The sequence below is a fragment of the Doryrhamphus excisus genome, chromosome 20 (assembly GCF_030265055.1).
Source record: "Doryrhamphus excisus isolate RoL2022-K1 chromosome 20, RoL_Dexc_1.0, whole genome shotgun sequence".
In the NCBI taxonomy this organism is placed as follows: domain Eukaryota; kingdom Metazoa; phylum Chordata; class Actinopteri; order Syngnathiformes; family Syngnathidae; genus Doryrhamphus; species Doryrhamphus excisus.
Window position 1 is genome coordinate 6,741,408 of NC_080485.1, and position 26,723 is coordinate 6,768,130.

General features: G+C 40.1%; 2 protein-coding genes across 3 annotated transcripts in view; one reads left to right on the forward strand and one right to left on the reverse strand.

Annotated features, from left to right (window-relative positions):
* Positions 1–1,108: 1,108 nt before the first annotated feature.
* Positions 1,109–10,067, reverse strand: tsnax (translin-associated factor X). Its single transcript, XM_058058515.1, has 6 exons — positions 9,768–10,067; positions 9,310–9,399; positions 9,119–9,233; positions 8,307–8,437; positions 3,981–4,090; positions 1,109–2,713 (listed from the first exon to the last, which is right to left on the reverse strand). Exons 1-6 carry the CDS (start codon positions 9,781–9,783, stop codon positions 2,342–2,344), a joined length of 834 nt encoding a protein of 277 aa, XP_057914498.1. The 5' UTR covers positions 9,784–10,067; the 3' UTR covers positions 1,109–2,341.
* Positions 10,068–12,137: 2,070 nt separating this feature from the next.
* egln1a (egl-9 family hypoxia-inducible factor 1a) overlaps positions 12,138–26,723 on the forward strand; it is a 28,816-nt gene continuing 14,230 nt past the window's right edge. The window contains exons 1-2 of one of the 2 annotated variants that reach the window (XM_058058205.1): positions 12,142–13,168; positions 24,794–24,913. In XM_058058205.1, coding sequence (XP_057914188.1) covers positions 12,467–13,168; positions 24,794–24,913 — 822 coding nt within the window. In that variant the 5' untranslated portion in view covers positions 12,142–12,466. Of the gene's footprint in view, positions 13,169–24,793; positions 24,914–26,723 lie in introns of both variants that reach the window. The other variant, XM_058058206.1, reaches the window with a different exon arrangement.

The window sequence follows — 26,723 nt, forward strand, 5'->3', positions numbered from 1 at the left end:
GGGTTGCGGTGGTGCTGGAGCCTATCCCAGCTGAGGCGGGGTACACCCTGGACTGGTCGCCAGCCAATCACAGGGCACATATAGACAAACAACCATTCACACTCACATTCATACCTATGGACAATTTGGAGTCACCAATTAACCTAGCAGGGAGGAAACCGGAGATGGGTAGAACATGCAAACTCCACACAGAGATGGCCGAGGGTGGAATTGAACCCTAGTCTCCTAGCTGCGAGGTCTGCGCGCTAACCACTCGACCGCCGTGCCGCCCTCCTGCTTTCCTAATATAGTTTAAGTTTGTTATTTTTTTGTCCTGTAATGGGTACCATAGTAAGTGTCAATATAGTGATATGTATAGCACATCATGACTGGTTCAAGACTCTTCATCCTTGTATTTAGCAAACATCAACTGCTTGTATTGTTTCTTGAATTGGCTCATCGTTGTGCATTGTTTGAGGTCCTTACTCAATCCATTCCATAGTTTGATTCCACATACTGAAATGCTATGGCTAGCATAACGTAGTCCTAGCATAGAAGTGTTTCAAATGTAGTTCTTCCCTGAGATCATATTTCTCCTCTCTTGTAGAGAAGTATTGGATGACATTTTTAGGTAATTGGTTATTTTTAGCCTTATGCATTATTTTAGCTGTTTGAAGATGAACTATATCAGCAAGTTGAAGTATTTGTGATTTTAGAAATAAGGAGTTGTTGCAGTGATAGTATGAGACGATACCTGCAACCCTCACAAATTGTTCAGTGCAGCTTCCCAATCCATACTCACCATGCATGGTTAGAAGGTACTGTGTGAGTAGTGAAAAGAGATACCAGGAGACGGGTCCCTGGGGTGCTTCTGGTCAAGTGTGATGCTATATTGACTGGGCCGGTCATTCCTGAGACCTGAACCCAATCAAGTATCTCTCTGACATAATATTTCCTCAGCGCCGCCGCCATGTTGCACAACAGGCTGTTCAGGAGTCAGGAGATCCCAGGAGACCCTTAATCTAAGGCTAGCCTTTATTTCCCACTGACAGATGTGCTAAAAAAAAAAAATAAAAGGGCAAGAAAGCCACTTTGATATTATACACATTTCTTTATTTCCAGCCCAAAAAAAATACTAAGCTTCTAAAGATTAGTGTGATATCTTGTTCAAATATTCAATATTTTCAATTTTTCAATGCGATACCCTCCTTGATAATGTTTATTTTATTTCTACAATAGCCAGGGATCAATACAACATTTTTTTGTTGTATTACACTATGCAATCAAATGTTTTCAACTGTAATATTCCATTGACTGGATTCCGGGATATGGGATTTAAGTATTCCCTGCATTTATATTTTGGAGCAATTGATTTTATTTTTGTTATCTTATCCAGCTACACAAGATATGCAAAAATATTAAACACCTATCAGTATATGCTGCAATTTTATACACTGTAAATTACAACCACAATAATACATTGAAAAATGTTTTCAACCGTAATATTCCATTGACTGGATTCCGGGATATGGGATTTAAGTATTCTCTGCATTTATTTTTTGGAGCATTTGATTTTATTTTTGTTATCTTATCCAGCTACACAAGATATGCAAAATATTAGAAACACCTTTCAGTATATGCTGCAATTTTACACAATGTAATTTACAACCACAATAATACATTGTTAACATTATTAAGAGTGTCAGTACTGATGTCCACCAGCAGATGGCAGACTTACCCTTTTATTTAATCTAGAGGCTAAACGCAGTGAAATGTAGAATTGCATCATTTGATAATATGCAAAGAATTCATCACAACATGAAGTTTGATGTAAACACGCCTCATGCTGACACTCTGCAAGTTGTCAGATCAATTTATGAAACTGAAAACTCCCAAATCATCTTTTCAACACCGGATCATAGTTTATACAGCAAAGACTACAGACACGAGTGACGTGTCTTATAGGTGATGAGATAACAGGAGGGGGGATGCTCTGCTCCGTGCCAAGAATACAGGGGTTGTTTTGTGCATGTGTGCGTGCATGTGCGTCAGGAGGCTGCCAGAGAATGGGCCTGAACAAAGGTCACATGTTCTACCTTAGATTATCTGAGCGTGATAGAGGAAGGGCAGAGAGCGAAATAAAATAAACACACACGTTATCAAAGGAACCTAAAGTCTTGCAAAGCAGGGCATATTTGGCGCAGAATGCTGAAGTCATCATATCTTTATCTTGAGAAAAAATGCATTTGATTTACTGCAACCTTTTTATTGTAACATGAAAAAGTAATAAACATACAAAAGCCCCTTAGCAGGACATTGTAATATTAAGATGGGCTAAATTAAAGGAAAGATTGTAAAGGACTTAGACCACACCTTCCTCTGGGTCCATGTGAGCGTTCCGACTGGAGAAGACGTCAGCCAGCATGTGTTTGGGAATTTCAGAACCACGGACTCTTAGGGTGTAGCAGGCGTCCTCCACTTTGCCCAGGCTCTGACGCAGCGTGTGCAGTTTCTTGGACACCTCATAAGGACCAGTGTTCCCGATGAAGGAGAAACCATCGTGGATCTGGCGCAGGAACTGGCTCAGCTGGAAGGGCGTGTCGATGTCGCCGTTGCCCACGCTGCTAATGCACAGGCGCATTAGCTCTCCTGTCAGGTCTGCTATGCCGAGCAGGTAGTCTGAGGGCATCACCTGGAAGGTCAGGACCTGTGCTCCCAGTGTGTCAGCAGAGCCCTGAGGGCAACACAAGTGAGAAAACACTTGAAATTCATTTGTTGGGTCTTAGAAAATTAGAGCAATTTACAGTACAGTGATTGTTACAATATTCAAGTTCAATTCCACCCACCCGCATGAGTTTTCTCCGGGTACTCGGGTTTCCTCCCACATTCCAAAAACATGCTAGGTTAATTGGCGACTCCAAATTGTCCATAGGTATGACTGTGAGTGTGAATGGTTGTTTGTCTATATGTGCCCTGTGATTGGCTGGTGACCAGTCCAGGGTGTACCCCGCCTCGCGCCCGAAGACAGCTGGGATAGGCTCCAGCCCCGCGCGACCCTCGTGAGGATAAGCGGTAGAAAATGAATGAATGAATGAAAACGATATATGATACTAGGCTGCACGTTGGACGAGTACTTAGCGTGCAGGCCTCACAGCTAGGTGAGCCGAGTTCGATTCCACCCTCGGCCATCTCTGTGTGGAGTTTGCATGTTCTCCCGTGCATGCGTTGGTTTTCTCCGGGTACTGTACCTTCCTACCACATTCCAAAAACATGCTAGGTTAATTGGCGATTAGCTGGCGACCAGTCCAGGGTGTACCCCGCCTCTAGCCAGAAAACAGCTGGGATAGGCTCCAGCACCCCTTGTGAGGATAAGCGGTAGAAAATGAATGAATAAATGATACTCCATCATGTTGGCCTTTTTCTGTGGATCTAATTTTAAACCAAAATGTAATGCTTTCTTAATTGGTCCAATGTGGAAATTGATTCCACTGTTTTTGAGTTAGGCTGGTAGAATACAAAGAACTGAAAACATAATCTCATGCACTTTGCCTTTGGCAGAAGTTACAAATAAAGCAATAGTGTCTCCCAGTGTATGATGTTCCAACCATAGTGAGATTGGAGAAGAGGTCTCTTTCTTCCCAGCCCCGAGCCTTGAAAATCAAAGTAGAAGAACTAACATGGACATGAAATCTTCTAAATGTTCAAAGAGACAATTATGTGTGTCTTTGCCAGCATGTCTAGTAGTCATTCAAAACAAATCCATCATTTTTATATGGGACTTATTCTGTTAAGAGGCAGATTCAGTGTCTTCAGCAAACTACTATGCATGTTTGTGGAGTGTGAGCGGAAGCAGGAGAGAACCTAAACATGCACTGCGAGAGGATGCAAATTCCACTTGGAATTCCCAACTAGAAACCTCTTATGCAGTGTTAAATAATACACCACTGAGCTGCCACATTTAAATCATTATCCTGTACAAGTTCCACTCTTACAAAATATACCTGGTCTCCTCTCATGAACACCAGCTTGGCGTTGATCTCCTCCAGACTGATGAGGCTGCGATGACGGATGTAGTAGTGGAAGGAGGCGGCCTCCACGTACTCCTGGATTCCTGATGCATGAAAAAAAAACAAAGAAATAAATCACTCGCAGCTATGCAACAGCATCCACAGCTGCTGGCATCATATATGCTAGTGATGCAATTTTGCACTGGATTTACACAAAACTAGAAAAAAAAAGAATGCATATCAAGCCGAGAGTGCGTAAACACTAGAGGCTATCTGGAGCGTATAGATCATAGATGCAGATAGTGATTCAAACCGGTTTCCTGCCACTGTCTTGTGATTGAACAGTGGCCATTTTCTGTGTGCAGGCTGAGATGACCCCTCATTTGTTTTCTGGCTGTGTAAACAACAATCAAATAATCACAGGACGGAAGACTTTGTGTCTGAAGTTTACTTTTGAAGCAGCAATTGAACTTCAAAGGGGCGCACTATCTCACTCCAGTTAACCACAGTAGTGAGCGACGCACAGCCGGTACGAGGATGTGCTTCGCCTCTACTTCGGTCTAACATGCATTGCTCTCTCTCTGTCTGGGGTTCAGAAGGGAGACCAGCTGAAGCATACTCGACGTGCTTGTAACGTCTGATAAAACACCAATGCAGTTGAAAAGTACTTATTTGTGCATGGTTCCTTTCTTGTAAACCAGGGGTCTCAAACATGCGGCCCGCGGGCCAAATATGGCCCGCAGGACACTAGTTTGAGGCCCCCGCCTTGATATGAAAGTTTAATGTTAGTGCGGCCCACGCAAGTTTGATATGGATGCTGTATGGTATCATGTACCCAGAAAAAATTATTACGTTTGATTAATGTTCATGTTAAAGGTTAAATAACTGTTAATAGTTATCCTCCCTATCCGTGTGGAAGTGGTAAGTTTTTGGCTATTTAAGTTTAAAGGAAATAACTTGAAGGCTACCGTTTAGGTCGCTAGCTCTTTGCGAGTTAGCATGTGTCTCAAGACCCTGCAGTTGCGCAATATGTTGTAAATAAAAAGAGTATAAATGTGACTATAGTCGTGTTTTGTCATGTCTACAGGGCTCTAATAATGCTTTGTTCATTTTAATCTGAAAAAAATAATTTGTCTACACACCAACTATATGTGGTTTCTTAAGTTTTTATTATTTGCCGTTTTATTATTATTATTATTATTATATTTATTTATTTATTACTGATTGATTGATTTTCTTTATTCTTGATTTGTTTATTTATTTTTCATCTTATTTTGTGTAGAAAAATAAAAAGTAAGATATTTGAGAACAGTGGAATGTTTTATCAGAGTTTTCTTGTAGAAAATCGGAACCAAAGCGAAGTTTTTAAATTTTTTTTTGTTTTTAATGAATGCGTTTTTGGGTTGTTTTTTTTTGAAAACCTGATGCGGCCCAGTCTCACCCAGACCCGAGCTCCAGTGGCCCCCCAAGTAAATTAAGTTTGAGACCCCTGTTGTAAACTTTGCATTTCACTGACACAATGATAACCAAATGTATTCAAATCAACACTAAGTGTTCTTTATGCTTGTTAACATATCTAATGCATGTAATAAAACATGCTTTATTTGTCACAAGCTTTCAACATGCTTGAGCGGAAGTAGCCGATAGAAGAGAAGATTGATCATTCATGAATATGCTGCAATGTCACTGAATATTACGGCCTTGAACATCGGACGATCAGATATCAGCATAGACAATACATCCTTTTTTACATGTCTGGTAGCATGGAATGTTACAAAAAGGCCTGATTCATTACTTACAGAAGAATACTAGTCAGTCACAGTATGTCAAAAACAGACATACACACGTATAGTTTTATCGAAAATCGGCATAATGTGACTCGCTCAATGAAGCACTTGATCCATTGCTAAACATGCTAGCACACACTGTTGTGATCATGAGGGTTCTGCAAGTTCTGGCGCAGAGTCTGTAATGGACTGCTTGTATCAGAGTGCCAATATAGGAGATTTTAGATGCAGGCCAATATAATCCAATATAATTTTTCACACCAATATGTAATATAAATATTGGATCTGGACACCCCTAACTACGATGGGGAATAATCAACAACAACTATATTAATTCTAAACACTCAGCTTTTCACAAAATAAGTGCCACAAGGTATGCCGGGAACGGACGCTATAATATATTCAATTTTTTTTAATATTTGAAACCCCTTTTTGAGCAATACACAATGGATCCCAGACTCTACGTCCAGCAGCCCCTTGGTAAATTGAGTTTGAGACATTTGCAGTCGGAGCATTTTACACAATACTAAATTGCATAACACTCCCATATAGAGTATATATTTGACTGGCAGAATGGTTCACTCTGGAAAATCCCTACCACTTGCATACAGTATGTCTTGGGCCGGTGTTTAGCACTTATCAAAGTGCAGCACTGACCTGTTATCAGCAGCAATTAGGTTCAGATTTTGCCCTCAATATCTTTAATGGCCCATCTGTGAAACAAGTGGAGCCACTACACATGCCTGGAGACTCCATGTCCAGATTAGCTGCAAAGCCCGTACAGGGAAGCTCTAATAAAGATGATAAAAAATGGAGAGGGAAGCGGGTCTAATTGGTGAGAAGTGCCACTGGTCACGTCGCAGAGGATGCAGCATTGATTCCAGAATGACTACAATCTAAAAATGACTTCCCCCCACAAGCTAGATAACAGCTAACCATAGCTCCCAGAAACAGTTTGCCTCAAATTCTGTAGACATTTTGGCTGCGCTAACAAAAAAACTGATAGTGATACAAGTGGAAAAACAACTTTATCAGAGGGTGTTCCTGTTTTAAAAGCAGTCCTGCACCAAGGTCACGCTCTCACACAACCAGTCAACACCATCCAATTAGAGCACGAGAGTGGATACTAGAGAATACTAGGATTGAAGAGTTGTGTGCTATCATGTATGTTTGTAGCCAACATTAGCAGTTTTCAGTATTATAAGCGAGTACAGGACAAAAGTGTGGACACAAACAGCACAAGAGAAGGTTCCAACTCCATTAATAAGGCACGCCTGTAAGTGAAAACCATTTCAGGTGACTACCTCATGAAGTTGAAGTTCATTGAGAGAACACCAACGGTTTGCAGCGCTTCACGTTTCTTTGGGTACATAATTCCATGTGTTCATTTATAGTTTTGAGAATCTACAATGTAAATAGTCATGAAAATAAAGAAAAAACATTGAATGAAAATTTACCAAACTATTGAGAAGCCAAAATCTTTACATAAGTGGCACCACCAACTAACCGGAACTGCGTTCCTCATGGAATGGAATGGCCGTTATTGTCATTATACAAGATGTACAACAAGATTGGAGAGCTTCTCCTTTCAGTGCAGTAGTCAAGTTTAAAAAAAGTATATAAAAGTAGACTAAAAAAGACAATTTAACAAGATATATACAAAATATCCAAAATATACACATAGTATTGCACAGGAGCATATGCAGGAGCAGACATATTGCAGATATATTAATTTTAGTGCAATGATAAATGGGTCATAGTGCAAATAATGACTGGTGTTTACAGATGAGTAAAAGTTACATATGAGTGTATTGTATTGGGGTGTTAAATAAAATAAATATGATTGAGGTAGTAACAGAGGCAGTGATGGAAATATTGCACATTTGCATTATGCTAATGACCGGGCTCGTTGTATGTCTGAGTTATCATCATCATCGAAATCCGACCAGAACTTGGCTCACGGGACCAAGTGGGGTGTAAGTCATTGTTGATGCACTGACACTACTGATGGGGATGTCGTGTCAAAAAACCTGAACTATCCCTTTAAGTGTTTTTTTTATTGTGCATTTACTTGGTCACCGAGTACAAATAAAAGGCGGGATCAACGAGCCGGACATGCAAGTCACCTCCACAAGCCCGGGTAGTGTGTATTAACACCGCGGTGCAAAACAACTCCACAAGCATGTAGCCCAGCCGGTGACTAGTGGGAGTCATGGCCAGCAAAAGCACGAAAGACAACAGGACGGAGACACACCCTTTGCGCACCGTGGGTCTTTTTTTTTTTTTTCTTTAATGGGCCCAAGGCACATTCTAGAAATAAAATCATCAAAAAATTGAAAAAATAGAGCAAAGCAAATAAATGCCGATGCTATTAAATACGTAATAACAACACAAAGATTTATCTGTATGCCTAAAGCTTGCACATGCGTCAAGGCCAATAATGCAAATTTGACAATAATGTTCGATGTCAATGCTCAAATATTCTCTGATGAAAAATGTCTTTGTCAAACAATGTCGGCACCACAAATCTTACCTGCCGTGAACGCTCGGTGAAACTGAAAGATATCCTCTCTTTTCAGCTCTTCAGCAATCTGACCAATTTTCTGTCTCACTCCATCCAGTTTTCCATCTGCCTCATTCAACACCACCTCAACATCTGGAACACTTCCAATTAAAAAAAAAAAACAGACAAGATATTCTGAATGTCACCTTATAAGTAAACATTAAACATTATGTGTGAATGTGATCTTTCTAGGAGTGTCACGAGATCTTGTAACAAGATTTGTTGTTTGTATGGCAAGAACAGGGGAGCCAGAAGCCAACCAAACAGTTATAACAGTTACAATATCAGTATAATATGGAAGTGGCAGTGCACAAAGCATTATTGGCATACTTTAAACCCTGCAATCTAACCCACCTTGGGGTCAGCGTTTGTGTTTTACTTGTTGATGTCCAAGCATAAGAAGGATGGGAAGGATCAAAACAGAAAATCTTATAATTGAGTTATGAATCCAGCATTTACCTAGAGAGAAAGATTTCTCGGTTTCTTTGTGTCAGCGCTAGGCTAGGTTAATATAGTGTAATTTGCGGTTCAGATCCACATTTGTTTCTCACATTTTGCTGACAATGCAAGATAATGAATAATGCATGCATCTTCATGGACAACATTGGAGACATATTGTGTACAGTTGGTGTACAGTACAATTTAATGCTAGTCCTTTAAGTTGTGGACCATGGTTACACTTAACCATACTAGCAGAGCAAAGGGATTCTAGTTATTTAACGTGACCACACAGTTAGACTTCTTTTCAACTTCACTGATAAACACAATTTCCATACACGTACCTTGTCACCCTGTGTAAAAGAAAAATTGTCCTCTTGCTCTCTATGGTGACATCTCGACTGATCTTGACAAGGCGCTCGTATTTGTCATGTTTGGTGTCAAGCTCCTTCTGGAAGACTTTAAAGAAAATGCATGTAAATGACAAATATTCAGGTGAAATGTGTCATCCATACAAAAAGGATGTAGATACTACCTTTGAAGGCTGCAATGACAGGCGAAGACAAATCAGCACTTGCTTCACAATGCTGAGCTGCATCAGTAACCTTATGCGGACATCCTTCAGCTGTGAAAAAGGGAAAAGTGCGGAAAAAGGACAGATTATGTTGCAACTACTTCACTACAAAATTTTCTAGAAGCATTTCAAACGACTCTTGTACAGTTCTCATGTGCTGGGGGACACTGTATCATCAAAATAGTCACTTAAGGCTCTGTCCCTATGGGTTTTGATCTGGGATACAATGAAGACTTTAAAGAAATGCATTGTCCTACACTGATTAGATGTTGCTATTGGTGACATTTTGTCGGAGTGTAGTGTAAACAAACAATGAACATGAAATACATTTCTACCAATTCATGTTAGCTTAGCTACGAGATGGTTATATGGATGTGGAACTGGAGTGAGTAAGTACGAGTTTCAAAATCTGAACTTACCTTCTCGCTTATGCATACCTTCGGCGTTGCTATACACTGCAAACTAGTTGAAGTTGAGCTGTTTAAACTGATGATAATGTTAAGTGTGCAAGCTAGCGCAGTCTGCAACTTGACTGGGGGCTTATTTAAAGCGCCTGAATAATGTGTTGAATTTATATCTAAAATTTATAATCACCGGCTGTATTGTAAATAAATATAAATAAATATACCGTGATTGAACAGATAATTAACTCTACGTGTTCTTTCTGTTCAGGCAGTCCGACAGTGTTATTTATTCCGGGGCCTCTGCGTCCTTTTACTACATCGGCGGAAGTGTGTAGGGCGGTGCATCATGGGGTATGTAGTCATTCAAGAAAAGTAGGGCATTCATCCAAATGCGCCTCCTCAAAGTTCTTAATAAGGTTTTTATTGAATCAGCATTAGTTTAGTTGTTTGTTTTTGTGCTTGCGTCATTATTCAATTTTAATAAAAATCGACTTTATAATCAATTTTGAAGTTGAATGAGAAACCATAGCTACACCCAATGTTACAGCTAATTTAAAGTGTCTGAAATGTCATCGGACATGAACACTTGTAGTATCACACCTGTCCAAAACCTGAACCTGGAGGTAGTCCAACTTGTATTCTGTGCTGTTTTGTATATGAGCGGGTTCAAAAGGTGAGCAAGAAGTATTTCACAATGTAGCTTACTTTTTTGTCCACCTCAGACAAAAACAGGCTGTGGATCTATCTCATCCAATTCAGAATCTTGTACGAAACGACTACTTTATCATTTCATTGTCCTTTTTTTTTTTTTACATTTATTTTGTTAATTATGCATACTTGTATTTCCTTGTTTCCGTCTGTTTGGCATCAGCCTGTTCTGGCACTATTTCGTTCTGGGAATTTACTTAAAATTGATGCCACATTTGCTGAATATGTTTAATCTTGTCTAGGTAAAAAAATGTAAATAAAATCTCAAAGAAAGAAAACAACCCTCGGCATCACTCGGATAAGCTCGACGACACTTCCTGTATCCGGCCATCAAAATAAAAGCATATGACGGTACCACATCCCAGCTTGACATTTTTAGTTCTCAAAACGTGATGTTTTTCTTTTGTTGGGCAGAAAGAATCTCCTCTGCGCAGAGAACACAAGATCGCAGACAAAGTGCTATTCTCGATTGCTAACCTTTCTTGATCAAATGACTCCATAACCCCTCCTCTTCCAGGGGACTGTTGCAGACTGCCTACGTGCAACATGCCGACCGGTGCCTACTTGACTTTAACTGCCATTGCACGGTGCACATGTTGTCATCCACTGCAGAGACCAGCGTATTTTTAAATATAGGTCATGCACTGCAGCATTGTATACATTGAAAATGAGGACTGTTTACACAAGGTGTATGGTAAGGTTGCAAATATATAATAATATATTTTTCTAACTGTAATTATACTCATGGAATCCAAAATTATCCCCAAAAGAAAGCTTTAGATACAATGTTCAGTTACAGTTTCAGTTGTAGGAATGTCACAAATGCAGGTCAGGAATGAAGACAACACAGTGCTATGACGTAGAGTGGTGTTGCCTTCAGGAACTCCCCGGTGGACATTCAAGTAAATAGGGGAAAATATCACTGATTCCAATAGTATGTGTTTACATTTTTCAAGCTTACTGAATGGTTCTGTTATTTTTCTTTTTAATTTAATGATCATGGTTATAACTAGAATATAACACAGGACAAAGAGTTTAGGCTATTCTTAAAATGTAACAATATACAGTATAAGTACTTTTTAATTTTATAAGGTGACATATCAATAAAATAATAACTTCATCCACTTATTCACTGTTGCTACATAAAATTGTTTGAGCAAAATAAAGAGTGCAAATTAAGTAAACAAAAGCCAAAATTACAATTGGCTTTCATTCAAATCATTTGGCTTTATGCCCCTTTTGTATGCATTGACTTAATCACCGAGTTACTAAAAATATAACAATAAATAAATACAACATACATATTTGAACAACACCGAACAAACACACATTTATGAAAATATAGGCGATGACTGAAAATAATCACGTTAGCATCGATAGGTATCGATAAGTATTACCTATGTATCACTAATATTGGCATTTGGATCGATCCGCCCACAACAACTCCTCATCAAGTCGCACAGGCACACTGAAAGAATAATCGTCCCGTATTTATATCACAACAAGAGCAACGGTTTGCAAATAAGTTATTCTTTTAGTTCCTTACATATAAATCATGTTTGCGCCTCCTTTGGTATCGTCTTTGATTTACGACCGGCACGTGTCGCCAGTGTTTTCAGCTGTCCGACGACCCCGAACTCAGCGCGAAGGTGAGGGCGTGGCTTCTCCGTGACGTCACAGTGGGTTGGCCGCAGACAGACTGGGAACACAGAACGTCGCCATGCACTGTCCGTGGACCCACAGCTAGCTAGCAGGAATGCCTCATGAAGACCTCGACCCAGGCCGCGTTGCTCCCTCCGAGCCATACACCGTCGCGTTATTTCTTAACCTCAAGATGTGAAGAAGTAGCGAGTGTTATGAAATGCCCGGCTTTTAAGTCTTGTTTTCGGCTTTCGCCCGGCGTAGCGTGGCAGAGGCGGTGGATCGCGTCCAAAGTTGTCGGTTAGCAGGGCGCGTGTGAAGGATTGGAATTAAAGGCGCAGTGCACCCCCTTGTCGCCCGCAAATATGGAGAAGCAGCAGCAGAACGACTTGGAACGAGATCGCCAGTACTGTGAACTTTGTGGGAAAATGGAGAACCTTTTGAAGTGTGGGAGGTGTCGCAGCTCTTTCTATTGCAGCAAGGAGCATCAGAAACAGCACTGGAAAGAGCACAAGCGCATTTGTAAAGAGGCGGACAAGACGCAGCCTCCCAAACAGAAAGCCGAGCAAGAGCAGCCACCCGGGGATGAGAAGACGCCGGATAGATGCCCGAAGAAGAAGGATAGCCCGGAGCTGGCGGACAGTAGTGCTCCTACGCAGCAAACCACAAACATAGAACCACATGGGCTTAGCGAGGAGGGCTCCAATAATACCTCCCCACCTAACGGACAAACTACTTCATCCCCGCAGAAGCTGGCCACGGAGTACATCGTCCCGTGTATGAACAAGCACGGCATCTGTGTTGTGGACAACTTTCTGGGCACAGAGACTGGACTAAGTATCCTGGAGGACGTCAAGGCCTTGCACAAAACGGGCCGGTTCACGGACGGCCAGGTGGTGAGTCAAAAAAGTGACTCCACGAAAGACATCCGTGGGGATAAAATCACTTGGGTGGACGGGAAGGAGGAAGGCTGTGAGAAGATCCGCTTTCTCACCACACGCATGGACGACTTGATAAGACATTGTAACGGCAAACTGGGCAACTACACAATCAATGGAAGGACTAAAGTAAGTAGACGGATGTCCACTTTCAATTGATGATCTTAGTGTGCTTGCAGGTTTCAAACCAACAACCAACTTCAAACCAATCATGTACATACAGGAACTTGAGCACTCATACAACCTGCAGCTTCCTCTATTATCTTTGTAATGCATTTAGGGTGCGTTCACACTTTGCAATTTTAGTCCGGTTTCTAGTACGGGTTGTTTAAGCAAGTATGAACACAGTAGAGCAGGACCGAACCGAGACTGAGTGAAAGGTGGGTCTCCGTCCGCCTGCCTGTGGGCTCTGGTCCTGAGCGAGGCAGACGTGAGCACCAACAGACCACAAAACTCTGGATATGATGTCATCAAATGCGACCGTAACCATAGCAACACCCAACAGAAAGCAGAGTGAAAGTCATCAGTTGATTGTAAAACCAGAAGTCTAAACGCAGTGGTTAAACGTACCTTTCAACAAATGACTTGTTAGTCATGACCGTTCCTGGCAGAACATCCCTGGAACATTTTTGGGATCATTATATAATTTATACCCTTTTCATTACATCTTAGCTCGGAAAACATCTGGCACAGAAAGAAAAAAAAACAAGTGTATATGACTTGAAAGACATTGGACCTGTGTATACCATTAAGACCATGCAATATGTGAAAAATGTGATATACACTGCTCTAAAGTACATATCAGTATATCATCTTACTCTTGATAAACACATGAAACCAAAGGTTAAACCATACAACAGCAATGGAATGCATCATAAAAGCATTATTAAGCAGTTAAGTATTACATATGTTAGCAAGTTAACTTTATTGTTATGTTAAGCTAAAACAATGTCCCAAGCTAAGCAAATGTAACACCACTAGGCTGCTGCAAACATGTGACAACAAAGTGATAGATAATAAGCCCAGGATTTATGGGACATTGCCTTCATACATTTCTAATATTAAAGCTTTCCCACCTAAACAGATTGCAAAACAATACACTTGTACACAGTTCACATCTACCTAATGTTTTTCAATCCAATCCACTTTATTTATATAGCACATTTTATCAACAAAGTTTCCAAAGTGCTGCACGGACTAGTAAAATAAAAAGTAATAATCCAAAACTAAAATATCATTTAAGAAATAAAATAGTAAAATATATATTAAAATATTAAAAACAAGAAGCAAAGTAATAAAAGTATAAAAAAATAAAACAAATTAAAATAAAAAGAAAGGACTAAAAGACACAAGACCATACGACTAACTTTCAAGTTAAAAGCCAGAGAATAAAAGAGACTTAAAGCTTTCGATGTTGGGGGCCTTTTTAACTTGGGAGGGGAGAGAGTTCCATAGCTTGGGGCCAACCACAGAAAAGGCTCGATCTCCCCTGGTCTTAAGTCTCGTCTTGGCCAGTTTGCAGTCTCCTCCAATTTCAGTGCATGTCTATTCAGTATTCTGATTGTCCAAATAAACAGCCCTGTAGTAAATTCTACTTTTTCTGTGCGTGGTTACCATTTAACTTGTGATCAGGATACTCGCCAAAGGTCTTAAGGGAGTGATTTTAACAGACAAAAGAAATACCGATACTGAAACCACTCTCAGTAATAGTATCACAAACTCAAAGCAGCCAAAAGATAAAAACTTGAGATTACTGTCTAACTTGGGAAAGTTTTTACCGCACGTTTTGTTTAAAATTTGCATCAAAAATCACGTTTTTGGATTGTATGTCAAACTTTTTTTCCTACCAATATATTTAAATTTCACAACATTGTCCCACATCCACTTATAATTCCGTTATTTAACATTTAAAAACAAATTACCCCTATTAATTATAATGTCAAAACTAATTGCAAGCCCTTTGTGAAGTCAGACAATGCTTTAACCTTTGACAGTGATTTCTGACATGGTAATTACGGCGCACAGTGCACTGTACTGCTTTTAATATTACCATATCAACATGCAAATCATTTTAATAGTATGCATGCAGTTTTCTGATTTGTTCCCTCTCTCACTGTACCAACTGAAAATTGATCTAATTTGCCTTGAATATATATATACACTCAACCCTTCCATTTTTCACGGGCTGAACTCAAACATGCAACAGTTTTTCAATGTACACCAAAGGTCTAGTTCTCTACAATATTATTCAGAAATTTGTATAAACGTCTTCTTTGCTGATATGATCCATCCACCTCACAGGTGTGGCACGGCAAGATGTTGATTAGACGGCATGATTATTGCACCAATGTACTTCAGGCAGGCCACAATAAAAGGCCATTCAGAAATGTGCAGTTTTAATGTATTGGGTATTGTAGGAGTGGGGTCACAGTGTGACAGCTATTTGCCTCACACAGTGCAACACATCATCTTCATGAGTTTACAGATCGTGGTCTGTGGAATGCTGGTCCACTGCTTTTCAATGACTGTCCAAAGTAGCTGGATACTGGCAAGGACTAAAACAGATTTAGGCAAGTTTATCAACAATATTTGAGAGAAATGGGTCCTGTGTGTACATAGAAAGTGTTTTAGATCTTTGAGTTCAGCTCATGAAAGATCGGAGCAAAAACAAAAGCAAGCAAAGTTTATATTTTGTTGTGTAGTTTGAGTTAGCTTGGCAGTTAGACAAATATTTATTTTCCTTTTTTTATTCTGAAGATGCTGCACATCTTTGATGTGATTCTCTTGTGAAAAACATTTGTAACGGTGATAAATGACTCTGAACTGTGTAGCCGACCGTGACCTCTGAAAACGCTATACAAAGGTGGCAGGCTTCAATTGGTACACACACACACACACACACACACTGACGTTTGCATGTCAGCTGCGTGGGGTGAGAGGATGCTGTGGGCGGCTTCTCTTTCAGTGAATTGTCTTTTCCATGAAATAACTGTTTATTGACACTTTTCAACCTTGTTCCAGTTGCCCCTGCAATTAGTCATCTGTTTCTAACGTTCCACTCTTGTATAGTATCACCCAAATCCACCTTGGTTGAATTGTATCACTATGTTAACGTCGAAAAAGTTAAAAAATTATTGCGTGAATTTATATGCATTTCAAAATTTAAACACCTTAGATCAGGGGTCTCAAACTCAATCTACCTGGGGGCCACTGGAGCTAGGGTCTGAGCGAGGCCAACAACGCATTTATTAAAAACAGGAAAATGAATAAAGTTTGCTTTGGTTCCGATTTTCTACAAGAAAAGCTCTGATAAAACATTCCACTGTTCTCAAATATCTTAATTTTTAATTTTTGTACACAAAATAAGAAATAAGAAATAAAATAAATAAACAAATCAAGAATAAAGAAAATCAATCAATCAGTAATAAATAAATATAAAAATAATAATAATAAAACGGCAAATAAGAAAAACTTGAGAAACCACATATAGTTGGTGGTTAGACAAATTATTTTTTTTCTGATTAAAATGAACAAAGCATTATTAGAGCCCTGTAGACATGACAAAACACGGCTATAGTCACATTATTTACAACATATTGCACAACTGCAGGGTCTTGAGACACATGCTAACTCGCAAACTAGAGAGCTAGCGACCTAAACGGTAGCCTCCAAGTTATTTCCTTTAAACTTAAAAAGCCAAAAACTTACCACTTCCACACGGATCGGGAGGATAACTATTAAGTTATTTAACCTTTAACATGAACATTAATCAAACGTAATATTTTTTTCTGGGTACATGATACCATACAGCATCCATATCAAACTTGCGCGGGCCGCACTAACATTAAACTTTCATATCAAGGCGGGGGCCTCAAACTAGTCCCGCAGGCCGCGCGTTTGAGACCCCTGCCTTAGATAGAGTTCAGCTGTTTAAGGATCTGTTTAACACATGTAGACTAAGCGATTGGAAACCACATCTCTCTTGCATGTATACGCTGACTTTGTACATTGATCGGTTATCGGCATGGTCTTTCTACGCACACTCTACCCCCCCATGGAGGACTCGTGTCACAGCCTGAACAACAATAAATGCAAAAAAGAAGACAAAACCAGAGGCAGGGAGACTGCTTCATGCCACAGAAGCTGAAATAAGTCATTAAAAGTGTATTGATAAAGACTAAGTATACCTGTTTAGCATTCTAGAAGAATCCAGTTTTGATGAATGGGCTACTACCATGTAGCATTCTCTTCCTCATTAATGCATGGCATGGCTCGGGCGGTAGAGGGGTCATCCCGTAACCAGTAGGTTCTTGGTTCGATCCCCGGCTCCTCCAGAGACCATGTCAAAGTGTCCTTGAGCAACACTGAACCCCAAATAGCTCCTGATGAGGTGGTTGGCGCCTTGCATGGCAGCCTCCACCATCAGTGTGTGAATGGGTGAATGAGAGGCATATATTGTAAAGCGCAACGTTACTCGGTCATGTTGAAGAGTCAGAAGAGCAAGCAGTAAGTAACAATTTATCAGCATCCTTTATTTTGTTTAAGTCGTGGAACAAAAGCGCTTGCATACAGGGAGCGGGGTTGCTTATAGCAGTTTCCCACCTCAATTAGTCGCCACATTAGACGTTAGCATCAACCGATGCTGTAGAAAATGCTAAAATGCTAAAGCTACTTACCAGTGAGAGACCTCTTCAAGTCATCTATTTTCCTCAGAAACATCGGACTGTACAGTTTCTATACTTCTGGATCGGATTTGGTATCCAACACATACGTCTGTGTATTAAAAGCCGCTATTTTAACCACTACCACAGCTGAGTGGGCGTGCCTGCAGGCGGGCCGTGGGTGTAATAAATTTAAAACACACCGTTTTTGCGGGAGCCACAAAATCCAAAGAAATACAGCTGAATAGGTGCAGATTCTGGAAGAACTATAAAGCTTTGTGTGCTGGATATCGTGTGTAGCTGCTCAAAGATGAAATGGCCAATATTGCTCCAGTAGGTGCACAGCGTTTGGCCAACAATGGAACTAGAGACGGTGCACGTAAACAAGGATTTTACATAGAAGTGTGAAAAACCGAGACCAAACTGTTTTAGTGCATACACACATCGTCCATGACTCTTATTTCTCTTCCAGTCGCAACACTTGCCTGGTTCCTTTAAAGAGATGTCAGCAGTGATTTTTATTTGCAATAGTTTGGTGCTACAAAATATTAGTGGGGGAGGAGTAAAGCAGAAAACCGATAGCCACACCATGTGCTATTTAAGGGTTCTCCCCTTATCCAGTTGCCTTTCACCTGGCCTCTTCTCAAGCACACATCCCAGTACGCAGTGAAGCACCAATGAGAATGTGACTTTCTTACCTGTTGCCCTGGTTGCCTTAGCAAACACCCGACTTGGACTGTGACTCGTGAAAATGAGCATGACTTGCACAACTGTGAAGGCCGCATATATCAATGCCTCAAAGGCAGCTGACACAATGTAAGCAGATTACGAATTGGGAAAGATAGAGGGGAAAAACATGACATTATTTGAGGAAAAACATGACATTATTTGATGTAATTGGTTCCATTTCCCTTCTTCACTTGATGACATTGTAGTAGATTACAGGCTGCGGCGTGTGTTTTTTTTCTCTAGCTGCATGCTGAAGGCTTTCTGTTCATTTGCATTATCACTAAAAACTTTTTTCTAGTTTGCAATTTAAATGTCTTACTACCCATACACTCTTTTAGCATACAACAGGGGTGCTCACATTTTTTTTAATGACCATCTCCCAAAATCTACCTCCTACTCTAAATATATTTGTAAATTAGTATTTGTGGACATTATACATGTTTATCGGGGTGCCTTTTTCAGCAAGCAAGTTATAAGTCGGCATGATCGATCTCCTACTATGAAACATATATACGTATGAAAAAAGTGTCATTTTTATGTCAAATTTCAAGTTTATGCATAATCAAAGGAGTTGGTGTCATTTACAAATAATTCACAATTCAGTTCAATATGGTAATATAGATATATAATTCCTGTACATACGTAGTATCTCTGTCGAAATAGCTGCATAGCATTCATTAGACACACAGTTCATGTATTATGTCTAGTTAGCATTTGCTATCAAACATTACCGATATACAATAAAGAAAACTAATTATGCAAAAGACAATGTAGCCGAAGTCAAGTTTTCAGCAATGTGCACATTTTCCAATTTGTCATGAAATAATAATTTAAGAAACGTAAGTGTAAAAACACGTATTTCTATAGTAGAGTTTGTGACGTGAAGCAAAGGCATCAAGCAGTTGACTTTTTTTGTACATAACTAGCCTTTGCAAGTACAGGGATCGCTTTTGTTATATAGAGATCTTACCGCTACCTTTGCAATCCACTGGTAGCTCGCGATTGACATAATGGGGCACCCCTGGCGTAGACAGAATGATGAATTATCAGCAAGTGGTTATACCACAAAACCTTGCACAGTGCAGATATTAAGTACAGTGAAGATAAGAGGATTTCAAGAGTAACTATTCAAAGTCAAAGTAGCATCAGACAGATTATACTTGGCAACAGCTTTATTGAGTAAGCTACAGATATCTGTGGATTTTGGGTCGGACGGACGGCATATTTATATGCAGATTGAGCCAATTCCTGAATAGATGGTTCAAATGTATGTAGTATTAAACAGTGTTGAACCATTCAAATACATACACAACTATATAGAATAATCTACGCTAGACTGTCATAGGCATACTAAGTGAAAATTTAATCTTTAATCTCAACACTGCAATGTTTGTAACCCTGAAATATATTCAACTTCTGCAGCACTGTTTGTCGTGTTGTGACCTATAGACTGCTCTTCTAAAGAAGTTGACCATTGACCTAAATCTTAAAGCACTATAGCATAAGCGGGCTAGAGGAAGTCATGTGTTGCTGGGTCCTCTTGAGTGTTGGGTTATTTCTCTATAGGTTGTGTTAGCCTGCTGTTCCTTCCGCTATACCGTCCTTGCATGTCAGTAGCGCCAACATATGTGCACGCCACACCTCTTTTCTGGCTCATTGTTTGGCCGTCTTATAAGAGGGGGTGCAGAAATATTGCAACTGGAGTGCAAAATTAGTCAAAAATATGTCTGGAGATCACTTTTTTCAAGATTGGCACAGCAACAATGAATTAGTGCTATGCTAACAATTGCAACTTCCTACATATCATATCACCCTTTTTAAGGAACTAAGCATTGTTTTTTTTATGTGCTATATAAGATGATTCAAAAAATTGGCACTGACTTTTACAATTAAAACATGCATTTGAGTGTTCACAAAGGCTTCACGTTTTAGTTATTTCTAAAGGGACTATAGTTATTATCGTTCATTCATTCATTCATTTTCTACCGCTTATCCTCACAAGGGTCGCGGGGGTGCTGGAGCCTATCCCAGCTGTCTTCAGGCAAGGGGTGGCATACACCCTGGACTGGTCGCCAGCACATCACAGGGCACATATAGACAAACAACCATTCACACTCACATTCATACCTATGGATAATTTGGAGTCGCCAATTAACCTAGCATGTTTTTGGAATGTGGGAGGAAACCGGAGTACCCAAGGGTCTCCAAGCTGTGTGGCCTGCGCGCTAACCGCGCTAATCGGTGGCTGTGCAGCAGTTATTGTTATTAATGAAAATAATGTCTTTACATTTTTATTACTGTTGCAGCCAAAGCAAATAATTCTATTCAATTCAAACATATTGACTTTGGACTCAAAATAACATACTTCATGAACACAGAAAGATGTGTATTATTTTTCCAAGCAGTGTTTGGATGTGGTTTCACTCCTGTCCCATTGGCAACCGTAACGTATCAGTGACTGATCCCATTACAGAATGAGCTAACTTGACTCACCCAAGCACAAAAAGAAGTATTAATTTAGCTCTGCAGTCACTGAAAAGTTGATCAATAAGCGCACCAAAAATGTATCGTCAACTCTCTTTTTGAGTTTCCAGAACATAGCGCTACCTGGCTGATTGCAGAGGGACTGTTTGTGTAAGAAACGTCAGAGGATTTACCACTACTTTTTCCTATTTCTTGCTGCTGAATAATGAGCTTCACAACAGTTCCTTGTTGTTCACAGCTAACAACTTAATCATTGTCACTATAGACAATAGTACTGCTATTGTTTGATAAATTTATTGTAGGACTCAAATATACGTATGTTCTATTGCAATTGCTGGGTGGTAACCATGTGACCTCGAGGCATCACTTCCAGTGATCGGACAGATGGGGTTCAGATGTCCTCAGTTGTTTTTCCAATGGGGTATTAATTTGATGTCAACAACACAAGCAGGACCCTATTAACATTGCTTCTCGGGGTCCATATTTGATACTAGATTGTATGATGCGAGAACACCGCTTTATTTCCTTTATTTTTGGTTTAATCAGGTGTCGGCGTGTGTTCTCATAGTCTGATGTTCCTTCTCTTGTATATGTTACTTTTTCCATCTTATTTTCATGCAGCAAAGCAGGCGCTGATGGCTGTATATGTATGGTGTTTATTGAATACTTTTACGCTTCTACGGTCGGGGCATTTAGATGAAGTGGTTTTGTGAGGTAATTTTATCTGCATTTTCTATTTTCATGAGCATTCTTGAGTTCTTATAGTATAGTACTTTAACTTTGGAGCGTGTTCATATATGGCTGTTTGCAACAAGAGAGACAGGTTCCGCAGTCACATATATCTGTGTTTCTTGAACTTTTTCCCCTTTATGATGATTATGGTTTTCCCCAAATCCCTATTTGAATGATTTCCACATGTGAGAACAGTACATGCATGCAGCATGTTTGATCTCACATGACTTTTGGCTGCGGATATGCCTGTTTGCCACCCCATCAGTTTGACGTCTAACGCACCTCCGTCTGGTTAGTGACTTTAAAAAAGTTATAGTTCTGAACATTTGTTGTGCTTTCCTTGTTTTTTTTTTTTTTACTCACATTTAGTCTCCCACAATGTTATTCCTCTCGCCTAAAGTGTCCATTTCCATTACATGCAAATACATTATGGTAAATCATGCAATTTAGACAATGGTGTCATTACATCATCACCACCAGAAATAGATTTGAGTCCTGTGGGACTGTACTACTATATGGTACAATAAAGTGCTGTTTATGTTTTGTTCTCCAAAGTTGGGTCTGGAGCAGAGTGCCAAATACAACTATGACCACAGCTTTAGCCTCTTATCTAAAATAAAGTCATTTGTATATTTTAAGATTTCATGCCAACATGAGCACATTGAACCAGTTTTACCTCAGCCAATGTTATTTTGGTTTTGAACCAATAATTATAATAAAACCTAATAATAAAATAAATAAAATAAATAAAATAAATAAAATAAATAAAATAAATAAAATAAATAAAATAAATAAAATAAATAAAATAAAATAACCAATAAAAAAAATGTATGTATATTTTTTCCCTTAATGCCACTGTGGAAAATACTATGTATGAATTCTAGTCAGCTTAGCTGTGATGTTTATGATATCGCATTAAATGTTTAGTTGTGTGGGGAAAATGATTACTGCAATGAATACGTCAATGTGGAGAAAAAACACACTTTTATTATGAAGGATCTGACCCCTGCTTTTTCTTGTATGCTTGTGAATGCCCGTCGGCCGCAAGAAGCCGTGCTTGTGGAATGTAAACAAATGGCAAACGCGGTCATCCTCCTAATGAGGGCCACCAAGGAACGTGGAAGAGCAAGTAGCTAATAGAAAAAGACGCTCAAACGGGAAGGGACAATTCTGTAGTCATGTTGTTCAAATCAGATGGCTTATCGATATCAGAATTGAGAGCTGTCCATCAGGTTTGTGCTGATACTGTCATGTATGGAAACTTAAGTTGGCCACTACATACAGTATGTCCATATGTCCTGACTGCTGCACACCTGTCCTTAATCGATTTGATTTGAAGGGGAAAATTGTGCTTTCGTGGAGGTCACACCTCCAGACACCAACAGGTTCCATGCAGCCGATGCAGCTTGAGCCGGCAGTTATGTGAGGGAGGGGTGACACCGAGGAGTATCAGCCAACCTTCCTCACGCTCTGCACGTAGCATGACCATTAAAATACAACTCGCTCTGGAAGAAGGCCAGAAGTCAAAGTTTACCGAAGTTCAGCCCTCTCCTCTTCTGTCTCAGCTCGCGTCCTCTCCTTTCTCACTCTCTCTCTGTCTCTTGCAAGCATGCTTGTGCTCGTGCATACAGACAGGTTATCTTTTTCTGTTAATACGCTCCTCGCCCATCTCGGCACCTTGTCCCACATCAGTATAATACAATTTACAACATTAACATTTTGTTTGTAATCCCTAATAGTACTGGAAATTCTGCACATGTCCATGTCAAAGTTGCAAATTGTGGTACACACTAGTCAGTGAGGTCCAGCTAGCTCTTTATTTGACAGGAGCCAATCATGAGCTCTGAAAAAAAAAATAATGACAAGCCTGGCATCCCATAGGAAATTGCAGGAGATCATTACTTAACACTCATGGTTTATTCTTACCAACAATATTAAACTCAGCACACAGCATCTAACACACAAACGTTGTACCTAAGAAAAATAGACACGCATATCAATATGGGAAAAAAAACATTTTAAAGTGTTCATATAGAAAATGGTGCTGTAATGCTGCTTCTGTCTAAAAGACCCAGGCCCAAAGCCCAGAGAGAAGCTGATGTCATTGCAGCACCCCAAATGAATGCCTTGATCAGATGCAATGCCCTTTGGGATTTTTTTTGTTTGTTTCAAGTTCATATTGGGGCATGTTGGTATGTACACATTTTGAATATTAAGTTGCTGAGTGATGAATTTAGTGCTGTTGCCACTGTGAGTCAAAGTGTTATACTGGCCTCCACGGACTCCCAATGGGTTGACAAGCTCGTTGTGAGTTCACTGATAGCTCATGATTGGCTATCTTTTCCACACCGACTCGCAATAATTAAGGGAGATGTCAAAAGATGGGAATTTAGCCATAAATTAGCCACGTTTAAGAAAGAAGTAGCAGCTTATACACTGGAATTTATGGTAATTTGTTAATTCATTACTCAAGATTAGCTTGAGGAAAGGGCTGATGTCAATATCCATTAACTTTAACATTGGTCCTTCATTAAAAAAAATATATATCAGTAGATTATGACTCAATCAAACTCATGGTGTCAATAGAACTACACACAGAAACTCAATCGGTGGATAAAAGCAGACAAGACACTACCAGTGTTTGAAACGTGTAAAATAATATTACAAAATATTACAGACTGCACAACTTGTGTGAGTTTGGATGGTAGTTATCTATTTACCATAATGTGTTTGAACACAACACTGTGCAACTTCACTGCACAAGCTATGGCAGCTCAGGAGGGACACAAAAGATTTATTTACCACACACAATACATTACAAGCTGACTAGCTAAAATGTAACTTTGCTGATATGTCAGTGTGAGTTTGTCTATATGTGCTCTGTGATTGACAACTGCTGTACCATCACTCCAACGCCCACCAGCAACAGTGTGAACCACATCAGTATCACTGTATTTCACTTACATACAGACCCACATTTGCAGGGGAACATGCACAATTTTAATAACACTTTGATGTTTTCTCCCTTGCCAACAATCAGCCTGTTTTATAATAATTAGGGTCCAGGTACTTTCTGCTCAAATCCTTGCTTTTGGCTATTTTATTTTTATTTTTTGACTAATAATCATTTTAATGTTCTTGTCTTCAGGCAATGGTAGCATGTTACCCTGGAAACGGGACCGGTTACGTGCGCCATGTGGATAACCCCAACGGCGATGGACGCTGTGTCACATGCATATATTACCTTAATAAAGATTGGAATGCCAAGGTATGTGAGTGATGTGTTGAGGAAACTTGTTACCTCCACATTAACCTTTGAACTCAGTAATCAAGATGAAGCTGTAATGATAACTGTGTGTGTGCGTGCGTGTGTGTGTGTGTGTGTGTGTGTGTGTGTTTGTGTGTGTCGGGTAAGTGACTGTAGAGGACTGAACACTGGAACTGGAAAAATTTGTAGGGGTGTCACAAGATGCTAAGATTTCTTTAAGGCCGGCACGGTGGAAGAGTGGTTAGCATGTTGGCCACTCAGTCAGGAGATTGGGAATGCCTGGGTTCGAATCTCTGCTTGTGCATCTCTGTGTGGAGTTTGCATGTTCTTCCCGGGCTGCACGGCGGTCGAGTGGTTAGCGCGCAGACCTCACAGCTAGGAGACCTGAGTTCAATCCCACCCTCGGCCATCTCTGTGTGGGTTTTCTCCGTGTACTCCGGTTTCCTCCCACATTACAAAAACATGCTAGGTTAATTGGCGACTCCAAATTGTCCATAGGTATGAATGTGGGTTGAATGTGGGTGGGCTGGTGACCAGTCCAGGGTGTACCCCGCCTCTCGCCCGAAGACAGCTGGGATAGGCTCCAGGATACCAGCGACCCTCAGTATAGAAAATGGAAAATGGATCGATGATCCTGAAAACGGGCTGCACGGCGGTCGAGTGGTTAGCGTGCAGACCTCACAGCTAGGAGACCCGAGTTCAATCCCACCCTCTGTGTGGAGTTTGCATGTTTTCCCCGTGCATGCGTGGGTTTTCTCCGGGTACTCCGGTTTCCTCCCACATTCCAAAAACATGCTAGGTTAATTGGCGACTCCAAATTGTCCATAGGTATGAATGTGAGTGTGAATGGTTGTTTGTCTATATGTGCCATGTGATTGGCTGACAACCAGTCCAGGGTGTTCCCGACCTCTTGCCCGACGTCATCTGGGATAGGCTCCAGCATACCCACAACCCTAATGATTAGAAGCAGCATAGAAAATAGGTGGATGGAAGATTTCTTGCCTCGTTGACACTAGCCTGGGACAAAAATAATAATAATCACACAAAAACTGAACCGCATAATTTTGCTGTCTTCAATATATTGTCATATTGCATGCATGTCTGTTTTCCTCGTCTCCTGCTTTCAGGCAAGAGTTCCATAGGATAACATGAATGAAGTGAGCCCTTTTGTCATTTTTCTCCCACCATTTTTCTCAATTTCCAGATTGCATAACCTATTTTTGAGGTACCACTGCATTTTGTAGGGACGCACACCCCCAGTGTTGTATTAACGTGGAAAGAAAATACTCATCGTGTATATGTTCTTGATACTGTTGTATTCAACATCCAGCAGTGTCGACATCTCCTGTCTGGCCCAAGAACTTGTTTATAATCCCAACCTGTTAAAGCCCCATGCTACATGTATAAAAAGGCACTTCCATTGCGGTTTATTGTTATGTACTAGTCTTGTGGTTAACGGCCATGGCTTTGACTTGAAAGCTCTGTTTATGCTTGGAACATCAGGTGGACCCTTGTGCCCTCATGCTAATCATCAGTGCTGTTACGCCATTGCTATTGTTGTCATCACACACAGGCTTCAATTATTCCAACGAACCATGTTCTGAATCCCTATTTGACTTGGCCATCATTACATTCTGCCTTCTGATTGGCTGATTCATGATTAGCCTTTTATTATAGAATACGGTTGCCAGGATACCGGTGCTTCATGACTTCATGAGTCTTGGTTTGGAATGTTCAGGTTCAGTTGTTTTAGCAAAGGTCTGCTTTCTTTTTATCTTTTTTTTTTAACGTACATTAACATCCACACCAC

Excerpts from the sequence above, each read along its gene's own strand:
- tsnax (XM_058058515.1), bottom strand. Across the intron at positions 8,438-9,118 it reads CTTTTACACAGGGTGACAAG|TGTTCCAGATGTTGAGGTGG; the intron begins GTACGTGTATGG and ends TTTAATTGGAAG. Across the intron at positions 2,714-3,980 it reads TGTTCATGAGAGGAGACCAG|GGCTCTGCTGACACACTGGG; the intron begins GTATATTTTGTA and ends TGTTGCCCTCAG.